This window comes from Ceratosolen solmsi, unplaced genomic scaffold, assembly GCF_000503995.2.
Source record: "Ceratosolen solmsi marchali unplaced genomic scaffold, CerSol_1.0 scaffold41, whole genome shotgun sequence".
Lineage (NCBI taxonomy): Eukaryota > Metazoa > Arthropoda > Insecta > Hymenoptera > Agaonidae > Ceratosolen > Ceratosolen solmsi.
The window spans coordinates 873115-899590 of record NW_011948424.1 but is presented as its reverse complement, the minus strand read 5'-3'; the positions used below and the strand labels follow the sequence as shown (position 1 = coordinate 899590).

At 29.8% G+C, this 26476-nt stretch overlaps 2 protein-coding genes across 2 annotated transcripts in view; one reads left to right on the top strand and one right to left on the bottom strand.

Annotated features, from left to right (window-relative positions):
• Positions 1 to 4494, top strand: part of LOC105362687 (calcium release-activated calcium channel protein 1) — a 10216-nt gene extending 5722 nt beyond the window's left edge. The window contains exons 2-3 of the mRNA XM_011500172.1: positions 1112 to 1498; positions 3989 to 4494. Coding sequence (XP_011498474.1) covers positions 1112 to 1498; positions 3989 to 4480 — 879 coding nt within the window. The 3' untranslated portion in view covers positions 4481 to 4494. The remainder of the gene's footprint in view (positions 1 to 1111; positions 1499 to 3988) is intronic.
• An 8657-nt stretch (positions 4495 to 13151) lies between these two features.
• SppL (signal peptide peptidase-like protein) lies at positions 13152 to 21134 on the bottom strand. Its single transcript, XM_011499920.1, has 7 exons — positions 20987 to 21134; positions 19020 to 19084; positions 18794 to 18940; positions 17447 to 17763; positions 15705 to 16048; positions 13804 to 14232; positions 13152 to 13311 (listed from the first exon to the last, which is right to left on the bottom strand). Exons 3-7 carry the CDS (start codon positions 18820 to 18822, stop codon positions 13243 to 13245), a joined length of 1188 nt encoding a protein of 395 aa, XP_011498222.1. The 5' UTR covers positions 18823 to 18940; positions 19020 to 19084; positions 20987 to 21134; the 3' UTR covers positions 13152 to 13242.
• Positions 21135 to 26476: the final 5342 nt, after the last annotated feature.

Sequence of the window (26476 nt, the reverse complement as noted above, 5' to 3'; positions counted from 1 at the left end):
CCCCCCCCCTCCCCGTCACACCGCGTGTTTAAGTTATTAAAAAATTAATGCTGAAATGAGTGTATTTGCAATACGCTAATCATGCTATATTTATTCGTTTTGTAAAATTGGATAGAAAAAAGTGTATTAACAGGTCACTAACCATAAATTAATATGGCATCTATTAATAATTACTTGTTTTTAATATAAAAGCATCAGATTTTATTGTATATTTATATACGTAAATATACAATTAATAAGTACAGAATCGCGATTCAAGAAGAAAAAAATCAATCAAGATTTTAATAATCAAGTATCTATGTGAAAAATGTTGGAGTATATAAGATTTGCAAGTGCGCAAACGAAATTTTTATTAAGAATTTAAAATGAAAATTAATATAACTACCGTACTTTAAAATATAATAATTATAAACATACAATGCAAGTTTACATGTATTAATATATTTCGCGTAGATTACTTACCATCCGAAATAAAAAATACTACATGACTTTACTGCTTGTGCATTTTTATGTGATATTATCAAGTAATTTATGAGCCAATTTTCATTTCAGTAGTAACCGTTTAGCTAACAAGTTTAATACTTTTTCAAAATCTAATAATTTAAAAGCCCTTATTATCACTTATTATCACTTATTATCGCTAATTATTATTATTATTATTATTATTATTATTATTATTATTATTATTATTATTATTATTATTATTATTATTATTGTCAATGATTTTATTAATGTTGTTGTAAAGTGGTTGTTACTTAAATTACGTCGTTAAATAATTAAGTTTAAAAAAGAAAATGAATTCCGAAGTAAATCAATAGCATTCGATTAAGCATTCGATTCGCAAAGAGCAAATACTGAGATATAAAGTTGAAGCTAAGAATTACGGTGAGAGTCGATGAGGCTTGTTTATAAATAATAGGCAGTACACATACATACTACGTCGTCCGGATCATATCTATTCAATTAATAATAAAAAATTGGCTTAAAATGTTTTTTTTATGAAATTGACACTATATTTTTAACTCGCATACGCACGCATCACCAAGTCCACGGGGGCCGTTATATGTTAAACGAAGCTCCACTAATACCAAGCCATCCTCTCTAAATGCAGCGGGTGAGGCCAACGTCCTTGGGTCAGCTGTCGCGTCACAGCCAGTTCAACGAGCTTGGCTACCCGAGTTACAGCCCCGTCTACGCGTTCTCAGCGACCCAGAGCGAGATGTCGCTCTCGTCCAGGAACCGACCAAACGGTAGCAGCCGCCACACGACCGTCGACATGATGAAGATACTCCCGGGGCAGGTGTCCAGCGTCCTCTCTGCCCCATCCTGCAATTGCTGCTGCACCTGCATTGGTGGCCAGCAGGCCCAGAACCCGAACTCCGGCACACCCGACAACCAGGACGGACCCGAGGGTTTGTCCTGGAGGAGGCTCCACATGTGCAGAGCTAAGCTCAAGGCTACCGCGACTACGTCCGAGCTACTCAGCGGCTTTGCCATGGTGAGCTTCGAGGATTATCGTCCACGTGAGATGATTACGACCCCGGGAGATCTTGCTAGCTCTCTCGTTGCGATCGTGCTTATGCCGCGAGACCCGAACCTTTGACTTTTCGAGCGCTCGTTCTCCTCGCTCCTTCGCATCAATGCATCGGCTCATGTAGAATCTCATCAACCATTCATCCACATGATTTAACTGTGCTGTTTTGACGCCCTTTGAAGATTATTTATCATTATTACCTTATGTCGAGCTTGCAATCCCATAGAAAAGCAACGGTCACGTCTCACGTTCTCTCTCCTACTTACTCTATTATCATTCTAATCACCATTGCAGAAGTAACGATCTCATTAGTGGGTTATTATTTTACAAGCTATTACGTTCGTTATAATTTTGTGCGACTTCGTGGCAAAAGAAAATTTTTTATAATTATTTGTATTCCTAGATATTGCTTTTTTCCTTTTCTTTTTCAGTTTTTATTTTTTTTTATTTTTTTTTTTTTTTTTTTTTTTTTTTTTTTTTTTTTAACTAGAATTCTTTTTAATGATAAAATGCACTCGTTTAGAGTTACGACTGTAATAAAGGATTATATAAAGTACGTTGATTATAAATAACTATAGAAGTTTATAAGTTTAATATTCGTATTGAATGGAGATAATGCAAATTTCAATAGTTAGAAAACTTATTATTCACTTATCAAAAGTATAACAGCATAAACAATGTGAAAATAAATAAATTTTAATTAGCCTATCGCATTGTAAACAGTTGTACGTTAATAAAATGAAACATAATGTTGAAATATTTTTCATGTCTTTTTTTTTTATTTATTTATTTTGTTTTTTTTTTTAATATCTTTCGAGATAATGAATTCTCGCATTACTGACAAAAAGAAAGCGTTCTTAATTTTATCTTTTGGATAGATTTTTTATTTAACATACACAATATGAAGCATTATTCTAGACTTTCAAACATTAGATTATAATATTACATAATGATTCATTGGAAGAAAATAATTGTCAAAAAGTATTAATTACCCTACTTCTATTAATATTTAATAATAGACAAGCTTTATTTATACTGCACTGAAGACTTATTAAAATATTATCGCCTTTATTAAAACACCGATCTTTATAAAGCTAGGAATTTTTGCATCATTGAAAAAATCATTGCTAAATACCAAAACAAAGTATAACAATGATTTAGTGCAACAGGAGAGAATTTATAATTTGCTCATTATGCAAAGTGGTTAAATCGTTTGGACTAGGAAATATTTCAAACTTGATTTAAAACTTCGTGATTACCCAACGTTTCTAAAATCATTAAACAAAAAATGTGACATTTCCACAGGTAATCTTTCGTATCATCAAACCTTAAATCACGTGAAACACGTATGAAACGATAAATCAAAATTAGGCGTGTGTATGTGCAAAAACGATTAATTCTAACAAAAGAGGTTTTGAAATGCTTTCAACGTTATGAAAAATTATAGGATTTTCATTATATAATTCTAAATGTATCACCGATACTAATTAAATATTTAGTTTAAAAATTTCTTAAATAAACATTGGTATTTAACAATTATCTTAGCCAGAATTCGTAATATTAAAAGAAGCTGAACGTTAATTTCAGTTAAAGTCTAATTGTTTTTGTGCGTAAATTTTGTATTTCTATTTTTAAATGAAAAATCTTTCGAAAAATCTTTAAACAACCTAATTTTTTAGCTACATTAGCTTACATCAGCCTTTACTAATTACACACAACGCAACACCGTCATTTATTCAATCGTGCATTAAAATTCCTTAATTATTAAATTAATTTATTATTTATTAAAAGTCAAATTTCTATATTGACAAATAATTCGTTAATTTTTACAAAATGCAAAATCCGTAGATATCGAGGAGCACGATCTTATTACAAGTACCATAAGACTAGAAATGCAATTCAAGTTCACCATATGTAACTTATGAATAATTATGTGAAATAATTTGTCGTAATAGATAGATTATATATTGCATAAGATTGTAATATGTAATAAATTTGCAGTTAGTTATATTTATGTAATGCTTGTTGAATATAATATTACGCAATAGAAATGAAAAGTTTCTATTCAAGCACCCAATTTATTCCAATAGATTTCTCATTCCTATTATTTTTCGAATTTTTTTTTAAATTCAACCCTGCATTTTCGGCAGGATCGAATGTTTTTTAAACGTTTCGGCGTAATCTTAAATGCCGTGATTTTTCGACATACGTAACGTTAGGTTAATATTGAATCACCGCAGGTGATTGAAAATTATTAGTGACAAAGTAAATACATTATTTATTCATTAACGTCGTGTGGGCTCTGGGCGCTGAGGTGAAAGCGCAATCGCAATGTAGACGAGTGTCGGGCGATGCTCAAAAACTCTTAATATTCAAAGCTTTACAATTAAACTAAAAAAAAATAAAAAATAAAATAAATGTTTGCGTCCCTCCCCCCCTCCTCTCTCCGGCAAGGTGGCGATGGTCGAGCTGCAGATAAACGAGCCGACGGCGGTACCGGAGTGGCTGTTCGTGATGTTCGCCGTGTGCACGACGGTTCTCGTGTCGGTGCACATATTCGCCCTGATGATCAGCACCTACCTATTGCCGAACGTCGAGGCGATTAGCAAACTGCAGGTCTCCCGACTGGTTACGGAGTCGCCCCACGAGCGCATGCGCGGCTTCATAGAGCTCGCCTGGGCCTTCTCCACGGTCCTTGGGCTCTTCCTCTTCCTCGTCGAGGTCGCGATACTCTGCTGGGTCAAATTCTGGGACTACTCTTTCACCGCGGCAACCGCGAGCACCGTCATCGTCATACCCGTCCTCATTGTCTTCATAGCCTTCGCCGTACACTTCTACCACTCTCTCGTCGTTTACAAGTGCGAAACTTCGGTCTCGGATATGAAGGAGTTGGAGACCATCAAGAGGAATCTCGATAACGCCTCACTCGGGCACAGCAGAGTCTGAGGCCAGTCGTCTTCGAGATCTTCGTCACTTATATCGCCGAGAGAATTTAATACCTCAGCCGCGCATTGCGATAAAGCCGGTCTTCGTCTCTTGTGCGAAATAAGCATCGTGAGGCATTGACGGGAACCTTTGCCAACGGCTTTCGAATGATAAACATAGTGAATAATAAGGTTCGATGTGTCTTTGAGAGATAAGCCGTAACTATTGACGTTTAAAGCAATAATTTTTAAAGCTAATTTTTAATGTTAATTAAATAAATACAATTTTTTATTCAGCCTTTAAATGTAAGCTTATTCGCGGATTTATTTAATGGAATAATGTAGAGTACTTACGAATACGTATAAAATGGTCATCGAACTCTGCCAAATAACTTGACTCTGTAATAGCTTCATTTATTTTAAGTATCGCAAGTAATTTTATATTCGAATGATCAATTCTGTAAGAGATGCGCCATTTAAAAAAGAATGTTATATATATATATATATATATATTAGTTAATTATTATAAAGTATGCCAATGGCTTATTGCCAAACGATACGTTTAATAGTTATTAATTATCTTTTAATATCGAAAAATTCTTATGTTACAATTAATAACGTGTCTTTTCCTTATCGGTACTCATCGTTCGCGCTAGCCATCGTTAATGAAAAACGCCTCGCAAATGAATAAAAAAAAAAATAATAATAAAAATACAAAAAAAATTATAAGAATATATAGAAAAACGATTGATGCCAATTTCGAGCAGTGAGACGTTAAAAAATAAACATATTAAAATGAGAAATCATTGCATTCCATTCTAGAGACTAAAGATTTACTATTAATGGGCGAAATCAATAATTCACGCAATTATATGTAAATAAAATTTTAAATTAATTACTTTTTCCACATAAAATCCCTAGATAGGTTTACACTGATTTTGTAATCGTTAACATATAATCCATAATACGAACATCATCGAATTTTATTGAATCTAAAAATATTATAACATGTATCTCAGTCGGTTGACTAGATAATGTAAAATTTTTGTTGTTTGATTCATAATCAAGAGCCTTTTATAAAAAAAAAACCTGTTACAATACTTTATTTGATAATTATTAATTAAACCAAGTGTGCTAGATTATTAGCGATAAATATTTCTTAAATATTTAGTGCGTCGAATTAATATTTTGTTTCGTAATTTTTTTCTAAATAAAAATGATTTCCTTTTGCAAAAAAAAAAAAAATACAATGTTTCAGTTATATGATACAATTTTTTGTTTGTTAATGAATAATATATTTCCATTGAATTACGAAACTTTATTGTTTAATTAAATAATTATAATATATATATATATATATATATATATATATATATATATATTGTAATCAATTCAGTTAACTCGGTTCATTAAATATATACCCCAATTAATAATAATTATGGCTTTTTTTCTGAAATCTCATTTCAAATTATCTAAGAATACTGAAATATGATAAAGATTTTTCACAAAATTACTATTTTTACAGATTAAAAATTAGTGTAATAAGCTATGATATTGTCAACTAATTGTATCACGCATACTTTGTATTTCAAATTTACCTCTGTTCCAGTACAAATATTTTCATATTGTTTCTAAGAAAAATTAACTCTGCCTATTAAAATTCTTAGAAGGAATAATTATTTCATGAAAATCATTATGAATTGACATAAATTAACGTAATGCGAATGAAATTTTCATATATTTTAATATATGTATATAAATAATAAAAGATGAAAAAAAAAAAAGAATCCTTACTAAATTACGCATTTACTATGTACTTATAAGTTAAATAATATGATATAAGTAATAAATACTTATGTAAATCTTATTTTTATTTATAAAACTAAAGCTATATAGTTAATACAATTTTCTGATATCATAATTAAATAATTGTGTTATTAAATATTAAAATATAAGTTTCTGTTTTGACCGAAACAACTACTTAATGAATAAATCACATTTAAAAATAAATGCTAATATAAATATAATGTACTTTGCATTTTTCATCCCAAATATAATTTTTTCATGATGAAAATCTAGAGAAATAATATAATTCCTAATTTGAATTTGTTAAAGACTTGTAGATTATTTAGTCAAGACAATAATATTATAACTTACATATCTGTATAAATATTGTCATATTTTATCTTGTAATATATTATTGTCTATATATGCATATATATAATATTAATAAAAATTAAATAAAAATTTATTAAACTGAAAAATAGTTTTTCTTATGGTTTGTTACCTGTATGGTGAAAATATGTGAAAGTATTCCTTTTTTTATTTATTCGTAAAAATGAGTATTGGCATTAATTGCGCAAAAAGTAAGTATCGATTTAATTGTAAAAGTAATATTAATAGTAACATTTTTCTATGACGCTTGTAATAAGATTATGTATAAAAGTACAAATAATTAGAAAAGTGAAAGTAAATAGTGAAATAATGTGATATTTATCGAGTCTGTTTTAAAAATTTGTTCTAAATTTTATTTTCAACAATATTTTAAAACACTTATTATTAAAAATAATTAATTTAATATATCGAAAGAATTTATTTTAAAAAATAGTTAAACAGCTGTAAACATATATTGAATGTATTATATTTTAAGTATTTTTAAATTAAATCAACATAAAATTAGCTTAAATTAAAATTAATATTTTGAATTAAATCTTGTTCTTATACTGGCATATATGTGAGTACATTTTATATAAAAATAAGTGATGTACTTTAGGTAGAAAAAAAACAAACAATTTTAAGTGTTTTTTTGTTTCGGTAAAAATTTAATAATATTAAAGAATGTATTACATTAATATTTGAACGGATGATATCTTACAAAATGTCGTATTGTTTACACATCAAATTTGTTATTTATCATATTAGATCGTAATATTAAATTAATATCCTTTCTATATTAAAAAAAAAAGCCTATGATATTGAAAACAAAATGTTGTTTACATTTAAAATAATAATATATAATTATTTATTTATTTTTTTTTTTTTTTTAACAATATGTATGTTATTACGAATTTTTAGCATTATTCAATGAATGGAATAAATAAAGTGAAAATTAATTTTAATCAATTATGCTTATATAATATATAATTGTAACTAATTTAGAAAACATTATTAAATGGTAATGCCAAAAACGTCCATTAAAAATTAAATAAATATCGGAATGTATTTATGGATCATGGGTGTAAAAGTATAACTGTAGAATATTATTAATTATCACTCGTTTTGAATTTCGAAAACGCCCCATTGAAGTGTTTGTCAATGGAAACGAGTCAGTTATTATTATTATTATATTTTTGTTTTATTACATATAAAAATGTACAGGGCTGTACACATGCAAGTCAATAATTGCAGCGATACAAGCAAAGTGCTCTTACACTAATTACAATATTAGTTTTTGTAATAACTAATTGTATTCTCGTTTTTAAGATGCAACACTATTTTCCCGATCAAACCTGTTCTCATCAAGTTTTTATTCTTTTTTGTTGTTCTTTTTTTTTTCTTTATCACAGGTCGTAGCTGTAATCATACACGGTCTTTAAGTAAGTTTTTTTTCTTCTCCAAATTTTACTCTTTTCTTGTATTTTGTAATGACGAAAACGTATTGAATTCACAAAACTTGGCTTTAAAAATAATATAGACTTCATGTAAGGGGAAACTTGACCAAACTGATAAAGACGAGAATTTATTCGAATTTATACAAATTTGATAGTGCAAACTTTATATTAGAGACAGTATATTTTTATTATTTGCTTTATTTGTAATATACCGATGAAAAATAATTCTTTTAACTAAAGTCAAAGTATGCATTTATTTATAAGTCTTAAATGTCGATTCAAATGTTATATCGAATAATAAAAATATACGTTTTAAAAAATATTTTATTAATACTTAATTCAATGTTCTTTTAATCATTTATCAAATTTCATCTTGCCAAAAAAATCATTTTATCATCGCATGTTATAATAATGCTTAATTACATATAAGAATAAATATAAATTCAAATTATATTTTATTTTATTTATTTACTTTTTTTTCTTCTTTTTTTTTTTTTAACAGAATGCTTAGATTATTTATAATATCTAATCTAGAAGGATACACTATATATTTACATTTGTTTAAATTATTGAAATATCTTAATCCATTGTTAGAAAATTAAATATGCTAATTTTCAATTTTTGCAATAATAAAAAATGCATTATGTTACAGTATAAAACATCTGTTTTAACTTTTATCATAGAACGATGATAAGTTATATTTGGTAACAAAGTTTAAAAAATTTTTAAATTAATCATTTATCTTTATGTTAAAACACTGAACAGTTTTTGTATTGAATCAAAATGGATGAATAAATTTGTTTAAATATAAAAGAAATTATATAATTTGTTAAGTTTGAAATATATTTGACTTCAAGTTTCCCCTTTATAATATAACACAGATGAGAAATAATAATATTAATGATTTTACTATTATATACCCTTCTTAAATAAATACGAAGCTTATTTTCGCTACTTTAATGAAAACTGTTGTTTTATTATAATTTTATTTCGCGTCGTTTTAAACTTTCTAACTTATAAATGAATAAAGAACACAAGAGATTTCATCGCTTTACAACATTGGTAAAGAATCTTTTCCTTAAGGGCAGCTCTTTGTACAAAAGCGTCTATTATTTATATGTTATCCACGCGATGAACAGACAGTATTTACAACTTAGCAGAGTAAATTATATACCCTATACGATGAAATGTGCCATAGTCATACATTAAATTATAAACGATAACTCTCTCTCTATATATAGTCATCTGATCAGTTAATTGTTTACGGCGTATCTAACGGTTGAACAATTAAATGATAAAAGAATAACTTATCTGATCGTTTTGACAAAACACGCACTTTGGTGAGCACACACGCACGCACGCACGCACGCACGCACGCACGTGCACACGCATACACGCATACATTTTCTCTCTCCTTCCCTTTCTCTCTTCTCAAGTATTTCAAAGAAAGAGAACGAGTTTTTTTTTCTTTCAGTATTTATATAGGAGCGATGGCGATACATTAATTTAACAAGATTTGTCGAAACAGGTAATACAGAAGTAATGTGATTGCTTGTGCTATTGACGGGAAATAAGAAGGAAAAAATGTGCATGACCGAAGCATTAGAAAATAAAATAATTTATAACTATTGCTTTTTTTTTTTTATATATATATTTCCCTTCTCTTACTAACTCTTGAAACCGTTAACGTTTTGTTATCAATTTCATACAAATCACAAGTACAAATGTTCATTTATATAGAATAAGATGAAAAAATTATATATATATATATTTACGGACATGAGTACTTTTTGTTTAATCGAATTAAAAAAAATATTTTATTATTTTTCAATAATACGAATTTTTAATTTTGGTTTTAATATCTCTAAGAAAATTATTTCAATTTTTTTTATTATTATTGCATTGAATTATCAAATTATAATCAATGATAAGTCCCCATATCCACTTTTTTTTTACACTTTAATATATTTTGTATAAAATTTAAAGGGTATTAAACATCTTTATTCATGTATTTTAAAAATAATATTCACATAACAATAATTTAATGTTAAGACATGTATATGTGTCTCATATTCAAGTAAAATAATAAAATAAACATAAAGTTAATATTAATTTTTCTCTCGGTATAAGTAATAGCAAAATTATACACAAATATTTTGTTCTTTTTTTTTTCGAAATACCTTGATGTATGCTTTATACTGAGCTATTATACACAGTTGAACATTCGAACAATTTTTCTATTAAATCAATTTTTAATTGATAAAATTTTAAAAGCTTAACAAATACATTTCATTAAAAATATTCAACGTCGGCATCAATCGTTATTTTATGTTTGATGAAAGTGAAACAAAAATAATTAATTCGATTTCTAAAGCTAAGGTTTCATTGATTTAATCTATCCAATTGCGTTGAAGATTAATCTTTGATATATTTCAAAGACATTAATTTGAACATTTATTTTAAAAATTTCGATCACGCAATATCACAAAAAAGAGAAATTAAATAACAAACGTTTATGGTGAGTGTCATTTCGTCGCAAAAGAAACATGGAAAGCTTTAAGACCTTTACATCATATACTTTTTTTTCTTTTTTCTTTTTTTAACAATTGCACGTATTTAATTATTTTTTCATATTTCGTTTACTTATATTCTTACAACAATCTATATGGTACAGTAATATATAAAATGATCTTCGAATCATTTCGAAACAACTTAGGCTAAATCTTTTATACAAACGCATTTTTCATCTAAAAATGGAAACGTATCGTTAGACTTTAGATTGCAATGATCAATAAAAAGGATTGCAACAAATTCGGCTAAGTAAAAAATTAATTTCTTTTTAAGCTGTTGGCGTCCCTACGGTTATTTATTTCAGATTCAGGCACCTTTCGCTCTTTTCAAATGTACATTTTTACTTCCGTCAAGCCTCGTGTATCGTCAAACAATCATAAGTAAATCAATTTTTATTTTACATTTGAAATACTTGCAATTCCATTCCAACTATCAATGATCTACGAAAAATATTTTGAGAACGTACAGCGGAAAAATGTCGTTTTCAATTAATACAACAAAAATAATGTCAATTTCAAAAAGCTGAAAGATACCTAAGCCCGATTTTATTATGTTTTAATTTTAATTTGTTCATTCAGTCTTACTCTTTAATAAAATACGAAGTCTTATGGATGGCCCATCCATTACAGGAGCTCGAACAAAGTTTATCTCTCGATGCTCACATTCATTTTGTTTTTGCCGGCCGATTACAAAAGTAAAGTGATTCTTTTATTCATCATCCTACTTTCTCAGTTTCGCATGCAAACTATCATCGTTGGAGTTGAATTTTTTACACATTTCTGAGTTTTTTTTACGTAATGAGTTTTCACTTATCCATTTAGAGTTAAAATTAACATCACAATTGGAAAGTAATATTCGTTCGCTTGGCTTTTTAAGAATAATTATTTGTATATCGTTTATTCTTAGTTCATTCCAATGATAAAATAATCCTCGCTACGTATGAATTACGTATTATTTACAGTATATTTTCTTTCTGTTTATAAATAGAAAAAGAAACTAAAAAATTTTTACCATGATAATTTTGTATACATATAATCAAAATAATATCTATTGTATACGTGAAATATTAATTTTTAATTAAAAGAAAATACGAGGACCCGAAGACGAGGATTTTGATGTAAACTTGATAATAAAAATGTTAAATATCAACTTTATTGATCAATGACAAGAATATTATATATATATATATATATATATATGCGTGTGTATATCAAATTATTTTATGTTGGTTCAAAAACTCTAAAAAAAAAATATGAATCAATTTCATTAATAAGGGATTAAAATAATATTCAATTATTTAAATGATTAATTTTGAAACTTTTGATATAAAATGCATACGTGTATATATGTACGATTGCTATATCACAATATATTTTTTAGTACATATATTACAATATTCTTGCATGGATATATTTTTGGGTCTACGAGTGCATCGTAACTCATTATTACCTCCTTAAATGAGGTGAAATCTTATGTTTTAATTTCATTTGTTTTAAAACACGCCACCGAAGAACATAAAGTATTAATAGTTATTAAATTGATAAAAAATTGTTGATAATTATATCTTTTACACTTATATGTTGAATTTCTCTATATAGAAATTAAAAGAGAAATAAATTTTAGCATTTTGAAGAAGGAAAAATCATTAAAAGGTTATCTAATTTAATCTTTTATCCAATTAATTGATACTGAATAAGTATTCAGCGAAGTAAGAATAACAAACCTACTCTAATCTTGAAAAATATTTTTACATTTTTTGACACAATTATTACTATTTCATCTCTCTCGCTGAATAATCTTTGTCTGGAAAATAACCAAGGTAACTAATTCGTGCAGAAATAATACGAAAACAATTTCATTTCCAATTGAAAGTACATTAATTTTTATATTCATATTGTTTATTAGGAGAAATAAATTTTAATTTATTTAATGAATCGCGAATGAATCAATTGTTACACATTAGCTTTCTTTAATATCCTTTAAATAATACTTAAGTTTATATACTTAAGTATATATATATATATATATATATATATATATATAATACTCCATTCGTAAATTACACATTTTTTAATAAGTATTAAGTTAATAAATATTGCAGTCTATTTGCATTGATTTCTTTATGGCTGTTAATTCATCAACGGTTATTCATCATAAAAATAAAATGAGACCTAATTCTTGCATCAAGCAAGCATTTAAGGCATTTTATGTTTTTAATAGCGCATGCGAAGCGGCAATTTTACATGAAAAAAAAAAGTAAATAAAAAAAAATGGCTTCACGAATCGTTACCTTAGGATTTTCCAATACTAAAATAGGTATTTTCGTTAGGTAGTGTCTGCAAAAATTACGCATACAATCTAATCGACTTGCTTTCCTCGTGATTAATGCAATCAACAGCAGTATTCATCATAATATGAAATAATGAAACAAACAACAGAATACGTATTCAACATGAAGAATTGGATGTTGCTGTTGTAACTTTCAAGGTTCTCGAACGAATTTTTACTCAGATGAAAAATAACAATAAGGACTGACACGGGCCAGTTGATTACGACGCAGTGGCTGTTACTTAGCAAAGAAGTCTGTTGACATTGATAGCTGTCAAACTTCCATGTGCTTTGATTGTTGCTGCACTATGAACGGTTCACTCCACATGCGACGTAAATCTCCCTGTAAAAGTCAATTAATAAGCGCTCGTTGAAAATTGCTTGGAATGTATCGTGGGATTGTATTCTTTTACTTAATTAATCAAGCCTTGGTCGTTTGCTTTACGTCAACTTCACACAAGCGAAATGTATGTTTCGACGCGGTGAAAAAGATTTCCAATAAACGAGCCTTCATTCGACAAGGTATGTCCATGAATTAAAAATTTTTTAAAACACAATATATATCTTATAAAGATAGGCGTGTTATAAGATAAATGTTAAATTAAAATATTAACGTAGTAATTTGTTTAAATAACACCAGAGCAACATAACTAGCTTGGATATTACACGAATTGTACTTGTATGGCAATATCGCCGACAATGAGTCAACGTGTTAATCAATGAGAAAAGCAAGAAAAAAGAAAGAGAAAAACAGTAGTCGCCGAATCGGAGCATGAAGGCGAGTGTTGCGAGTGATATAAAGGGCAGGTTAAACAATAATCCGTGTGCGATTCACCTTGAGATACGCCATGGTGAGCAGAGGCAGGAGCGTGAAGGGCACGAGATAGAGCAGGGCCGGTTGTGCGGCCTTGAATACCTCGGAGCTGACGGTGGCAGTGAGCAGACCAAGGAAGTAGCCAATGAGGGAGCAGTGGAAGTAGGTGATGCGATTGAGGTGCCTCGGAGGTGGGACGCCGGTCTCGCAGCCGCCGGGCAGTGGTTGGGACTTCTTGTACGCGTCGTAGCGCAAGACGAAGCAGAGCAGAAGGCCGGGCATGACGACATCGCCGAGGCCGAGCATCGAGAAGTGGCCCGCCCGGTGCATCGAGGGAAAGACGAGTTTACCGGGCAGCGAGAGCTTCGGGGCCTCGCGGGCGACGCTCCCGCCGAGATGAAGCCTCCGTGCGACGAGGCCCACGGGGTTGTCGGCCGGTCGTGTCGCCACCTGCAATTTTTATCCTTTTAATTTACGTTGTCACAGGCGCTATCGACGCCCAAGATAGCAGCACACTCGGGGAATTTGGTACTCCCGAGACTCGAGGTACATTTAATTTCACTTGACTTGCGAGATGAATTCGAAACATTAAAATTGTCATGACAAGCTACGGGCACTCTAAATCTTTGCACTTTAACGCAAACGATGTTTGTTATTTATTGAAATGGGATTAAAAGTCATTGCGTCACGTTAGGATTCGTAAAATGATGTATATTATGATTGTTTTTTTTTTTTTTGTTTTATTGTTTTTTGTTTTCTTGTTTCTAATATAATGTATCGTAGCAATATACTTCATCGTGTCATCGATCTTGGCATAATCTACTGTTCAGTAAATGTAGGCCAAGAACCGATAGATGATGAATTTACAACCGATTTAGGACTTTCTATAATACTAAATTAGTCGAATTCCTTTGCAAACGATATAATGCATAGCTGCTGACTTTAGTTGAAAATGAAAAATAATACTGATAATAATACTACATACACAAATCTTGATGTGAATAAATATTATCATAAAGTATAGTTTGGTAAAGTTGGGGTGCATTAAAATATGTGTGGGCGGAGTAAAAATTGTTTTTGGATTAGGTATTAATACTTCATTTTATGTTTTACAAGAACAAGATAAGACCATTATTGTTAACGAATAGGTGTTTTTTTTTCTCCATAATTATTGGCTTCGCTATTTAATACACGTACAGTTTACTTTATAAAAGTATGTTAATGACAATTACGATTTTAAATAAAAATATTTACTTTCCCTTGGCTTAAAGGTTAAGGTTAATCAACACGGACGTTCGTCATAAATTTTTTTTTATCTTTTTTGGGAGAGGGGGTCGGGGTGAATTTTCTTTCCTTGTAAATATGGAAAACAAAATTTTTTTTATTTGATTTCTAAAAAGAGAAAAATAATATTTCCGCTTTTTAATTATCAGCGATATAATCAATATTATTGTTTTAGCGACTCGAAACAAGTTTGCAACGAGCACTTACGGCAAACATTTAACATGGTAAACTTTGCATATAAAAATACACGGAAATGAATAAGATGAAGTCTAAATGGCATTTAAAAAACTGATCGGATCGTCAAGAATATCGCGACAAATGCTAAAATCCAATACTTTAGAAATAAGTAAAAACTCTTCAGCTTTTAGCATCTTTTTATGCGCGATAAACAAACGGATTGCATAAAATCACTGTAAATTTAGACTTTGATCGTAAAGTAGGATTGATCGTGAATCGATAGGCGCCGAGTTATAATAAAAAAAAAAAAAAAAAAAATGCGCATACGTAATTAAAACCACTAGGTGAGCGTGGCATAAGAAAGCAAATGCTTGGGAATCGAATTTCGTTAAGAGAAAATGCAGTGAACCAATGCCGCAGCCAATGCCGGCTTCGCTCGCCTAGCCCGATTATTTATTTACCTTGACCATGACATTTGTGCTAAATATGTAAGAGGAGAAGAAAACCCAGAAGACGTCGTAGATAAGGAGTCCCGTGAGCAGGAGGGTGGAGACCTTGAGACTAGGTAGCCGCACGAAAGCTATGAAGGCGACGCAGAGGCCCATGCCCATGGCATCCATGAGGAGCCAGTGGCCGGTTAGCACCCATATGCAGACTATGCTGACGCTCAGGGAGAAGGAGAGTAGCTCGGCGCCCGTGAACCTGCCGCACACGCCAAAAGATATCTTGTTGCCGTCCGAGCATGGCCGTATTATGTATTGGCACATGGGCAGCAGGAGAAACGCCAATGCCACCGTCGCCATGACTGCGAGAGAAAGGAGAAGGACACTTTTAACGATAGCCTTCGCGCTGTTGTCAAATTTTTTGAGAGAAAACTCTATATTCTAAAAGAGTTTATCGCATATTCGAATCAACACATTTTTTTTATGAGCCGCAATAGCTATTATAAACGCTTATTTGTCATAAGGATTTACGATTAATACATACTTTAACCGCAATCATCCCGTTGATTTTTTTTCTTTTTTTTTTTTTTTTTTCCATAAATTATTGGGAATTTCGAGTGAAGAGCAATTTGTTCAGCTTCATTGTTAAGCGTAAGTCTCTCGCTCGTCCGCAATATTATCGAATACATTGGCAATTTGATTAACAACTACTTTTATTTTAATTCCCTTCCCCCTCCATCGACCATCCTGCTGCGGCCTTTTTTCATAAATTAATGATAAAAGTAACGTCACTTACGCCTTTTATTACTGCTGGCAATCTTTATCGATTCTTCCCTAACCGAGTGACCGTAGAACATTTTATTCGTGTCTATATGTGGTGCATTAAAATTTTATTGCACTTTAACTGCTTTTATAATGAAAATAACTATAATGTACTTTAATTAAAATAAAGGCTTGTTATTATTTTCATGGCGAAATTTTTTTCACGCTATAAAAAGTGGTTAAAAAATAAATACGAGAAATGTACAAATGAATACATAAAAATTCATTATGTAACAGAATAAAAGAAAGAAAAAAAGATAAAAAAAAAAAAAAGAAGAAAAAAAAATATTTTTTTTCATTAAAAGCACGTGATTAATATAAATATTTTATCTTCTGCTTTAAATCCTTTAATTTTTAAATATATTTACACATTATGCCACTATTGAAATAAGGAGTTTATAAAGTCATAAAATTATTTCTGCGTGTATTCAAATAATCTCGATACTTATACAGCTCTGTATAGAGTTACATGATATAAATTCTATGGCTCTTTGTAATCGTTTTAAATTTATATGATTATATTTACATTCTAAAAGTTTCCTAATAAAAAAAATTTAATAACCATTACATGTTATTATTCAATTAAAACTTTTTACGATCACTAACATGAGAAACCGAAAGGAGTTCAAATAAAATTTAACCATAAAAATCAGTGGTGATGAATGAATTTTATGACTACGAAAATACCATAGCGTTTTTGTTATTACAATCAAATTAACAAATTAATTTAAAGAAGAAAAAAAAAAAAAAAACCGACACAAGGCACTAAGCATAGATTATTTTACACTGATACGTGTCGATTCATACGATAATTAATTACATGTAATTTGACGTATCATTCAAATTTTATTTTAGTATAAATAAAGGATTGAGTTCTTATAATTTATAATCGCATTTATAATAATATTAATACCATTCGGTATTTTAAAGAAACTCACTTGCTGTACAAATAGCAAATAACATTTGCATACTGTCGAAGAAGAAAAACATGACAAGTAGAGATATAGAAGCACCAAGAGGTAGACAAAGAACGTGCATTGTATCTAATGTCAGAATTCCTTTTCCCGGAGGATTTTCCGAATTGGCTGTCGCGCTATTACTCGTTATCCCCGTCAGCAGATTTGCGCGCTCTTTTTCCTTTTCCCTTTCTCTCGCTTCCTGCTCCATATTTAGCGATCGAAAGCTACCGTAGACAATTAGCAGAATCGATATCAAGTATGTAGATACCTTCGATGAATCCATTATTGTGTAGGCCCTGTAAGAAACATCGAGTTAATTCAAATAACAAATGTTTAAACAAATCTGTAAATAATATCACTGAACATATTTCCTGTTAATTATGTCACGCAATCAACTAAAAATAATAAATTTATCGTATGGTATTTTTATCAATATTCATATTCCTCACCTTTGAATAATATTAAAATTTAGATAAAGATAAAAATGATTATTTTTTCAATTAACCTGTTTATTTATTACTTTTAATTTTTATAGATTAAATAGTGAAACCAAGATACGGTTATGTATTTAAAAGAAAAAAAAAAAAAAATTATATTCATTATATATATAAATAAATAAATTTTTTAAACAAGCATTATCATTAAAAATGAGATACTTTCGTGTTGTTTCAATTTTGTAAAATTAAATTAATAATTGGCTTATCATTATATCTCATAAATCTAAAGGCCAATATTTTAATAAATGATAAAATTAATTATTAAAAATAAATTCACATTTATTTTGAAAAGGTATAATCTGCATCGACAAAATTATTATGATACTTAATAATTAAAAACGTTTGTATGTATCATCCTCTCTTCTTTAACTTTGCGTTTAAGGATTTTTTCTAATTTAGCAATACTAATTTCCAAAATAAATGCTGATTAAAAATACATAAATTGTAGGAGTGACATTTAATATTCAGCTGTTTATTTTTTACTTAACAATTACCGACTGCTTTACCAATTAAATAAATAAAATTTAAAAAACAAAGTATTTTTTAAGATATTAAAAAATTCATATATTCCCTTTACTTTGATAATAATGCAAAGTCGTTTTAAAAGTATTGTAATAAATTTTTCAATATCCGTTAGAATTTTAAACTTCAGTTTAAATAAGTTAATTCATATTTCCAAACAGTATTAAAATTAAACTTTTATTTATGCGAGTCTATGTAAGAATATTTAACCTATTAAATAATAATAAGTTTATGTGCATGCGCCTGTGCGAGTTATTTATAAAAACTATGTATTATTTCAAATGGACGTCGTGAGAGATAAACCAACCACTGATAATCCACCTGATTGCTGGCCATGTTTAATAAACTCTATGGCCCTACCAGGTACCGCTATACAGTACGCCACATCTAGATGCTCTGATCTTTGTTTCTCCGTTACTTTTGACGCTACATTTGAGATCATCTACACTTGCATCTGTAATTCAAATAAAAGAGAAATTATATTGTCATGGATATTTACATATTCTGAGATGTATGACAAATAAATAATTTACCTTTTGTATGTAATGTACAGCATATCAGCAGGATTTCAAGGCCTCTTCCAATTTTTAATCAATATCTGCAAGCATTGGAATCGATAATAGTTAAAGGTCGTTTAAAGATTCAATATTTCCAGCAACCAATTTAATAATTTATGTAGGAAATAATAAACTCAAATTGCAATCATTAAATTGTTTGAAAATAAAAACTTGACGATTAAATATTTATGCTTGTAAATATTTTTATAAAATTTTATCCTCGCGTCTAATAGATTTTTTCAGTTTTCCATTGAGTTTCAATATGCATGTAAAAATTTTATATAGCCTTATGAAAATAAATAAGAAATATTTTTACATCGTTATAACTGCATAAAACTATAAATCACATATTTAAATTGATAAATTCATTATTTTTTACCATGAGTATAAAAAAGAAAAGGTAATAATGCAGTTGTTTAAATTTTATGAACTTTATAAATATACCAAAGTATTAGAAAAATTTATATTTTTCTATTTTGTTAATCTTTGTATTAAATTACAAGACAATTATTCTGAATTTTCGCACTTTTTTTTCATTACTTTGCATTATTATGATCAAACGTCAAAAGAAATTGTTTTATATATCGTTCTATTAAAGACATCAGATTCTTATTTTAAATTTGAATAAAAGTTCATCAACATAGATATCCATACTTTGCTTTTAATACTCATCAACTTCTTATCTTGCTGATTATATATGTGGACAACACATCAAATTAAATAAAAGAATATTTCACTAAACAAAGTTATCTTTGTTATTATTTGACGCTTTAAAAGTATTATCGATAATTTAAAAAAATATTGACACTGACAAGATTAGAAGAATAAATTAAGAATACATTTTTAAATAATATACTAGGATAATATATTTCATTAAAGTAAAGTGCTAAAATTTCAGTCGATGATAAATAGAAAAATTTGCTTATTAACTTATATTATGTAGCAGTGAATATATAAAAGAGCATCGAAAATAATAATAAAAAGTAACAAGGATGAAATAAACATTAATGAATTATCATTTACATTCTCTTTAATGAAACCGATGATCTTTGTTGCAACTATTGTTAAGTTAAAAATAAGCTGATGAGATTTAAAATTCACATAATAGTAGATATCAATGAGGAATATTTTAGTGCTGTTTTGCATATAATAAAAATAACCACTTGTGTCGACGAGCCAAGTGTTAAACTTTAGATCAAGACTAAAAATAATAATTTCAAATCCAGTCATAATCATACAGATACCAACAATTTTTATTAAATAAAAATGATTTCTTTTGATCAATAACAATTATGAATTAGATAAGATCGATAATTATAATGACAAAATATTCATAGTGTGAAAGGTTAAATAATCGTTGATCACTAGTAAGATTAAGCTTTTCAACTCAGGGATCATAATTATATATAAATACAATTTAATGTAACTGCAGCTTTGGTATAGTAATAATTATTGTTGTTCAGACAGTTAACGAAATCGTTCGAATTTTACAATGGAAGTTTCTTAAGCCAGAAAAACACAAATCATCTATATCAATTTTAATTTTTCGCGTGCGAAAATCTATTTAACCTATTTAGGAAATATCATTTCAGCTTGTATCCGAGGGACAACAACAAAATTACAAAGCAATCCCTACACTATTTTTCTGTTGGTTTGTTTGTTTGTTGTTTGTTTGTTTGTTTGTTTGTTTGTTTTCTTTTTGTTTTAAATCACAATATTAATCATCTTTAAATCTTAAATGGTCAAAATAGCGTGCTAATATACTTGGAAGTCGATGATCGAGTGCAATAAGGGAGGAAGTTTGAAAGAAGATCTTGAAGCTAAATAAATCATTGCGATCTTGAACTTCGAGGATAGATGTCTCAAAATAAAAATAGAAAGTGCAAATGTAATATAATGTATAAATTATTTAGTGAAGGTAAAGTGGTGAAATATATATTTACTCGATCATCAAGTTGTCCGCCCATGGAAATCCACATCCCTCGAGTCGCAAGGGAAATTTCGCACCCAATCAGTAGAAAAAGGCCGTGTACCGTAGTAAAAAGGAAAATTCTTCTTAATTCAGCAGCAGCAGCAGCAGCAGCAGCAGCAGCAGCAGCAGCAACGGTATAAACGGCATCAACGACAGCAACGGCAACGGCAACGGCAGCGTGCAGTAGTTATACGTTGTACTGACAAACGTATATATTTATAACAACCTTCCTCTCTCGCTCGGATTTTCACGCACACTGGCGCGCGCTCACGCACACGTACTTTCACCGCACCTAACTCGCTGACCGGATAACCAAGGGACGACGGTAGCAGTAAGGCAACCGAATCTCCTTGCTCGGGCTCAGCGAGCCTCTTGAATAACAACGAGCTCGCGCAGCACGAGAACGTCCTCCCCGAGGACAAAAGTTGCCGCGAGAGCTCGGGGAGAGCCGCGGCCGTGGTGGGGCTCCATTTTGGTAAACACTGAGGTCACGTGACGCGAGCCTCTTTTCTTCTATCTCCCTCCTCCTCCTCTCGTCGTCCACGGGCCACCCCAGTACGGGGGGAGCGTGCACACGTAAAGCCGTGCACCTCGAGAACTCTCGTCGGCCTCGTCAAGGCGCGAGCGCGCGCATACGGACCTACGGTCCCCCGTCCTCCTCGTCGAGACACCTTCCCCTGGAGCAGCCTCGACGTAGTGATTGCGTGCGTGAGAGAGCGCGCGCGTTATATGCCACGGTGAGAGTGAGACCGTGGGAGGGAGAGACGGGGAGAGTCGTCGGACACGGGAGAGACAAAGAGACGCCTCGCGGTGGCAATCGTTACCTACTCCGAGCAGCACGAGCAGCAGCTCCTCGTCTCGCTGGGCTCCACTGCGCGCGCCCATGCAATCTCACGGTCCCCGAGGCGGTCGAGGGCCGGACACAATCGCACATCCAACATCGGCTCCGGGCCTCGCGGCACCAGTGCTTCTCGCGGACTACGAGTATCAGCGTCTGCCCACCTCCTGCGCGAGCACCCACCGCCAATTCCTTTATATCTCGACGAGAGCCCGTGGCACCCGAGAGGGTCGGGAGGAAGAGGAAGTGGGATTCCTGCGTTCGGGATAGCGGGGCTCGCGGGCGCGCGCGCGCGCGCTCGCGTTCGTACACCCGGATAGAGGAGCTACCCACGGGGACTCGCCGTCCGAGGGAGGACGACGACGACGACGACGACGACGACGACGACGACGATAACCACGAATCTGACAGCCGATTTGGCACTTTTCTCCCTGTACAGCTTTCTCCTTTGCGATGAATACCGTCGTCTCGCGCCAGACTTTTTCCTTTTTTAGGATGACAATCCGCTGCTACGACGATTGCGTAGCGATTTGTCGCTCCAATGTCGGTCCAATGATTACACAGCCTCGCTACTAAAGCACGTCGTCTCCGAAGATCGATCCTTGTGGAGGAGTTTGGAGGAGTTCGGAGGAGTCGCTTGTTTGCTTTCGTCATCGCGCGCCTAACGCCACAATAATTAAATATCGCGCGATCTTCGCGACAGCGTAAGAATGTAATTTATGCTTTTACAGCTTTAGCGAACCATTCAGCTAATAAAATAGACATATTTATTCGCGTTGATTGATATAAATTTATAAATAGCTCGACTCCTACGACGGCATGGAAAGTTTTTACGCACTCTATGCACCTATCATAAAGTGCACTACACCTATCAGTGTTGTAAATATGATAGATAGTGTTTGCCATATAGGCGCTACGTGTGTGCGTAGATGAGATTTTTTTAATAAAGGCTTAAAAATTCTTTCGACTTCGTGTTTCTGCTTATCTCGACTTGTCTCACAATTATAAAATAGCTTCACGCGAAACGAGTTGACTGACGCGAATAAATCTTTCCTTACGTTAACGTCGTGTATCTTTTCCTCGAGCGTATTATTATTTCAATGCTTTAAACACGGTAACGAGATTACATATTTAAGAAACATTTGCCAATTCTATAAAACCTACCTATATATAATATACCTATATTAACAACATTTCAAAAATACTTCCGTCAAGTAAAATGTGCGTTCAGGCATATATTAAAAAAAATCATCCATAAGAAATCGTGATTATGTTGGGCAAAATTTGTTGAATGTAACGGATTATTATGGATATGTGCAATGCTGACAAGAATTATTGTCAACAAATACTTGTTCCATTACTTAAAACTGTTTTACACATTGAACGCGGGATAAATTGTATATATTAGTTAGGAGCGATACATGCTCGTTCGTTTTTATTATCTGAACATTTATTAATGATGTAATTTGGAGGGGAAAAGTTATCTAATTCTAAAATGCATCGTTTTTTCTTATCGTAACTCACACAATACTTATACAATATATCAATTATGATAAGGAATAATATAATATACAACAAAACATTCATATAGTCGGATATTTAAGTTTTATTCTTATATTATTGACTTCATATTTTCCGGGTCTTAGTGCTGAGCGACAAAATTTTAAATGAAAAATTATTTGGACAATTAGCGATTTATTAGCTAAAAAATCATGTCGCATGTTCATTCCGGCGTAAGAATTGATGATTTAGACAATTAATCACGCGTTAATAGCCGCTCTAACTTAAATGTGACAAGCATGATTTATAAGAAAATTATTTTTACATTAACAATCAATTCCGTCCGGCACAAACTTTTATAGATTATCAAGTGTTATTATTACCAAAGAGTATGAGACGGATGCGGGTTTCGAATTTTGATAAAATTACAGGATCGAGCTTCGTACGTGTAAAATTGAAACCGGTATAGCCCATCACTTCGTACATTTGCAATTATTTATACAATTATTTATACTTTCATGAAGAAATATATACAATTATAAGCCGCGAAGTAAATTATAATTACAAATTAGAAATAAAGCCTTATTTGGAAAAGTGTAATGCTTCATCGATAATTTTATATTAAATATATGCATACTTACAATTGTTTTAATTGTTTTTTATGTTTTTTAAAAAAAAAAAAAAAAAAAAAAAAAAAATTGAACATTCGTATGCGTTTATTTTATATGCTATACTATTTGCCGTTTACCTATATTTTTACATTCACATATACAATAAGTAAGAAATATTCCATTAAATAATAATATACATTTCAATAGATTTTAATTTATGAACAAATTAATCAAACGTAAGATCGTTCGTATGTTTATTACATAATTTTCCTTTTATGCCAATATTTTAAATATTTACAATTTTTGCCTATATTGCGTATAAACAATTATATAATTTAATATATATATATATCAATTACATTACATAATACGTTCTGTATGTATTCCTTGAACGATGAAATGCATTACACTGGCATAAGAATTTCGCTTACATATATTTGTATACAATAAGAAAAAAATCTTAAATTATATTCAAATTGTTTCATTAAGATCTAAGATCTATAAATAATAAACTCAATGTACAATTTGTGAATATTCGTAAAAATATTCGTTAGAGAATAATTGCCCTTATACCGATGAATATATTAATAATTCAATTAAAAATATTAATGAAAAATACATAATCAATTAAAATGAACAAAATCAAATAAATAAAGATAATATTAGAAAACATTTTAAAAGTTCGTCGTTCAATATATGATTTCGCTCTATAATAATTTATCACGCCAATGGAAAAAATATATTATTCTAATAGTGATAAATAAATGGAGTGATAGATATATACATATATATATATATATATATATATATATATATACATACATACATAGTTAATGCCATAATTTACATATACACACAAGCTATTCCTTAATTTGCTTATTTTATTTTGTTTATTTAATTACATTGTTATTAATTTTAAATGTAACGCATCAAAAAAATTATTTTTACTCTACTATTTAAATTAATTATATTTAAGGAATTAATTTTTGCACAGTCATACACAGCTTTTAAAACATAATTTTTGTTTAGCAATGCCTTCGATTAATTGTTAATTTTAATATTATAAATAATAGAATTTTAAATAATAATTTCCGAAAGATTCCAAGCAGTATAAGATAGCAGATAATTGATACATTGAAATTATTAAAAGCTACGCCGATCGATTTGAATTTGAAATTTAATTCATTACTGTTGATTTTTAAAAATAAAAAACCATTCTTGAAATGTTAATAAGAAAAAACCAATATTTTTATAATATTATGAATATTTCTTATAATATTTAATTATTAATACTATTATATGTACTACTACATACCTTCCGCTGCTCATTGTACTCAGAACATTTCGTACAATTTTTTTTTATTATTCATTTATAGTTTTTCTTGTTTTCTTTGTAAATCCGACTTTGCTCCTTCCGTTTATCATTTATCTTTCATCGCTTTAATTGGTCGACCGCAGTTTCTCCTCGTATAACGGGTGTTTGAAATTTTTTTTCGTACAACTTTGCATCTGTATTACTGATTTTTGCATGAGTATTAAATAGATTGATATGCAGCGTCTTCGTTAACTTTTATATAACTATGTACAAATATTATTATATTACTACAATAAAACTGATTATTCGCATAGAATAACACTTGTTAATTATAATGGAACTATTTATAATCAAATAATAAGAATCAATCTATTAATAATAATCCAACTTTGGTCAAAACATAAAGTTTAATATTTATTTTCGTTTAATAAAGATAATTCATTGATAACAAAAAAAAAAAAAAAAATAATAAAAAAAAAATAGATCTTATTAACTATAATATTATTTCTTGTAAATATAAGTGTAAATAAATTTTCATTCATTTTTTTAGGCTGGAAATATATTTCCAAATTTATTCAATCGCATATGCTTATAAAAAAATTATCTTACTGAAAACTTCATACTACTGTGATTGAAATTTTTTGTTGAATTTTTCTATAATTTTTAATATTATATTTGAAATTTGAGTAAATTGTTTGTTTAATTTAAGTCAATAATTATTAATAATTTTATAAATAATTATTATTATATTAATGATATTATAAAAACACTCATGATTTTAATTTAAGAATTGAATATATTTTAAAATATCTGATATAATCACTTTTTAACATTCAAATTTACAGAAATATATATACATATAAGTTGTTTGAATTTTAATTTACTACACTAATTGTATTTCAAAATAATATTTAAGCGAATTAAGGAAAATTCTATTTGTGTTTCATAAATATATATAATTTAGTTTATAAGTCATTTATAAAGTAAATAATTGGTTGAGAATTTATTTTACCAATATATTAAAATTCTTTTCGAATTTTATGAAATCAAAGCTTTAACAATTTTTAATATAATAATTATTGGAAAACTATTATAAAATTGTTTAAAAAAAATTAGCTTATTACAATGTGTGGCAATTAACCTTGCTCGTTTTGAAAAGTGTGAAATAAAATTGTTATTGAAATCATAAATTATAAG

Bases quoted from the DNA above. Each gene is read 5' to 3' on its own strand.
- SppL (XM_011499920.1), bottom strand. From the start codon at position 18,822: ATGGCCAGCAATCAGGTGGATTATCAGTG. The intron at 16,049-17,446 runs GTGAGTTTCTTT...TTTCTCTCGCAG, and splicing joins ATTTGCTATTTGTACAGCAA to TCATGGCGACGGTGGCATTG. The intron at 13,312-13,803 runs GTGAATCGCACA...TGACTTTTACAG, and splicing joins TCACCATGGCGTATCTCAAG to GGAGATTTACGTCGCATGTG.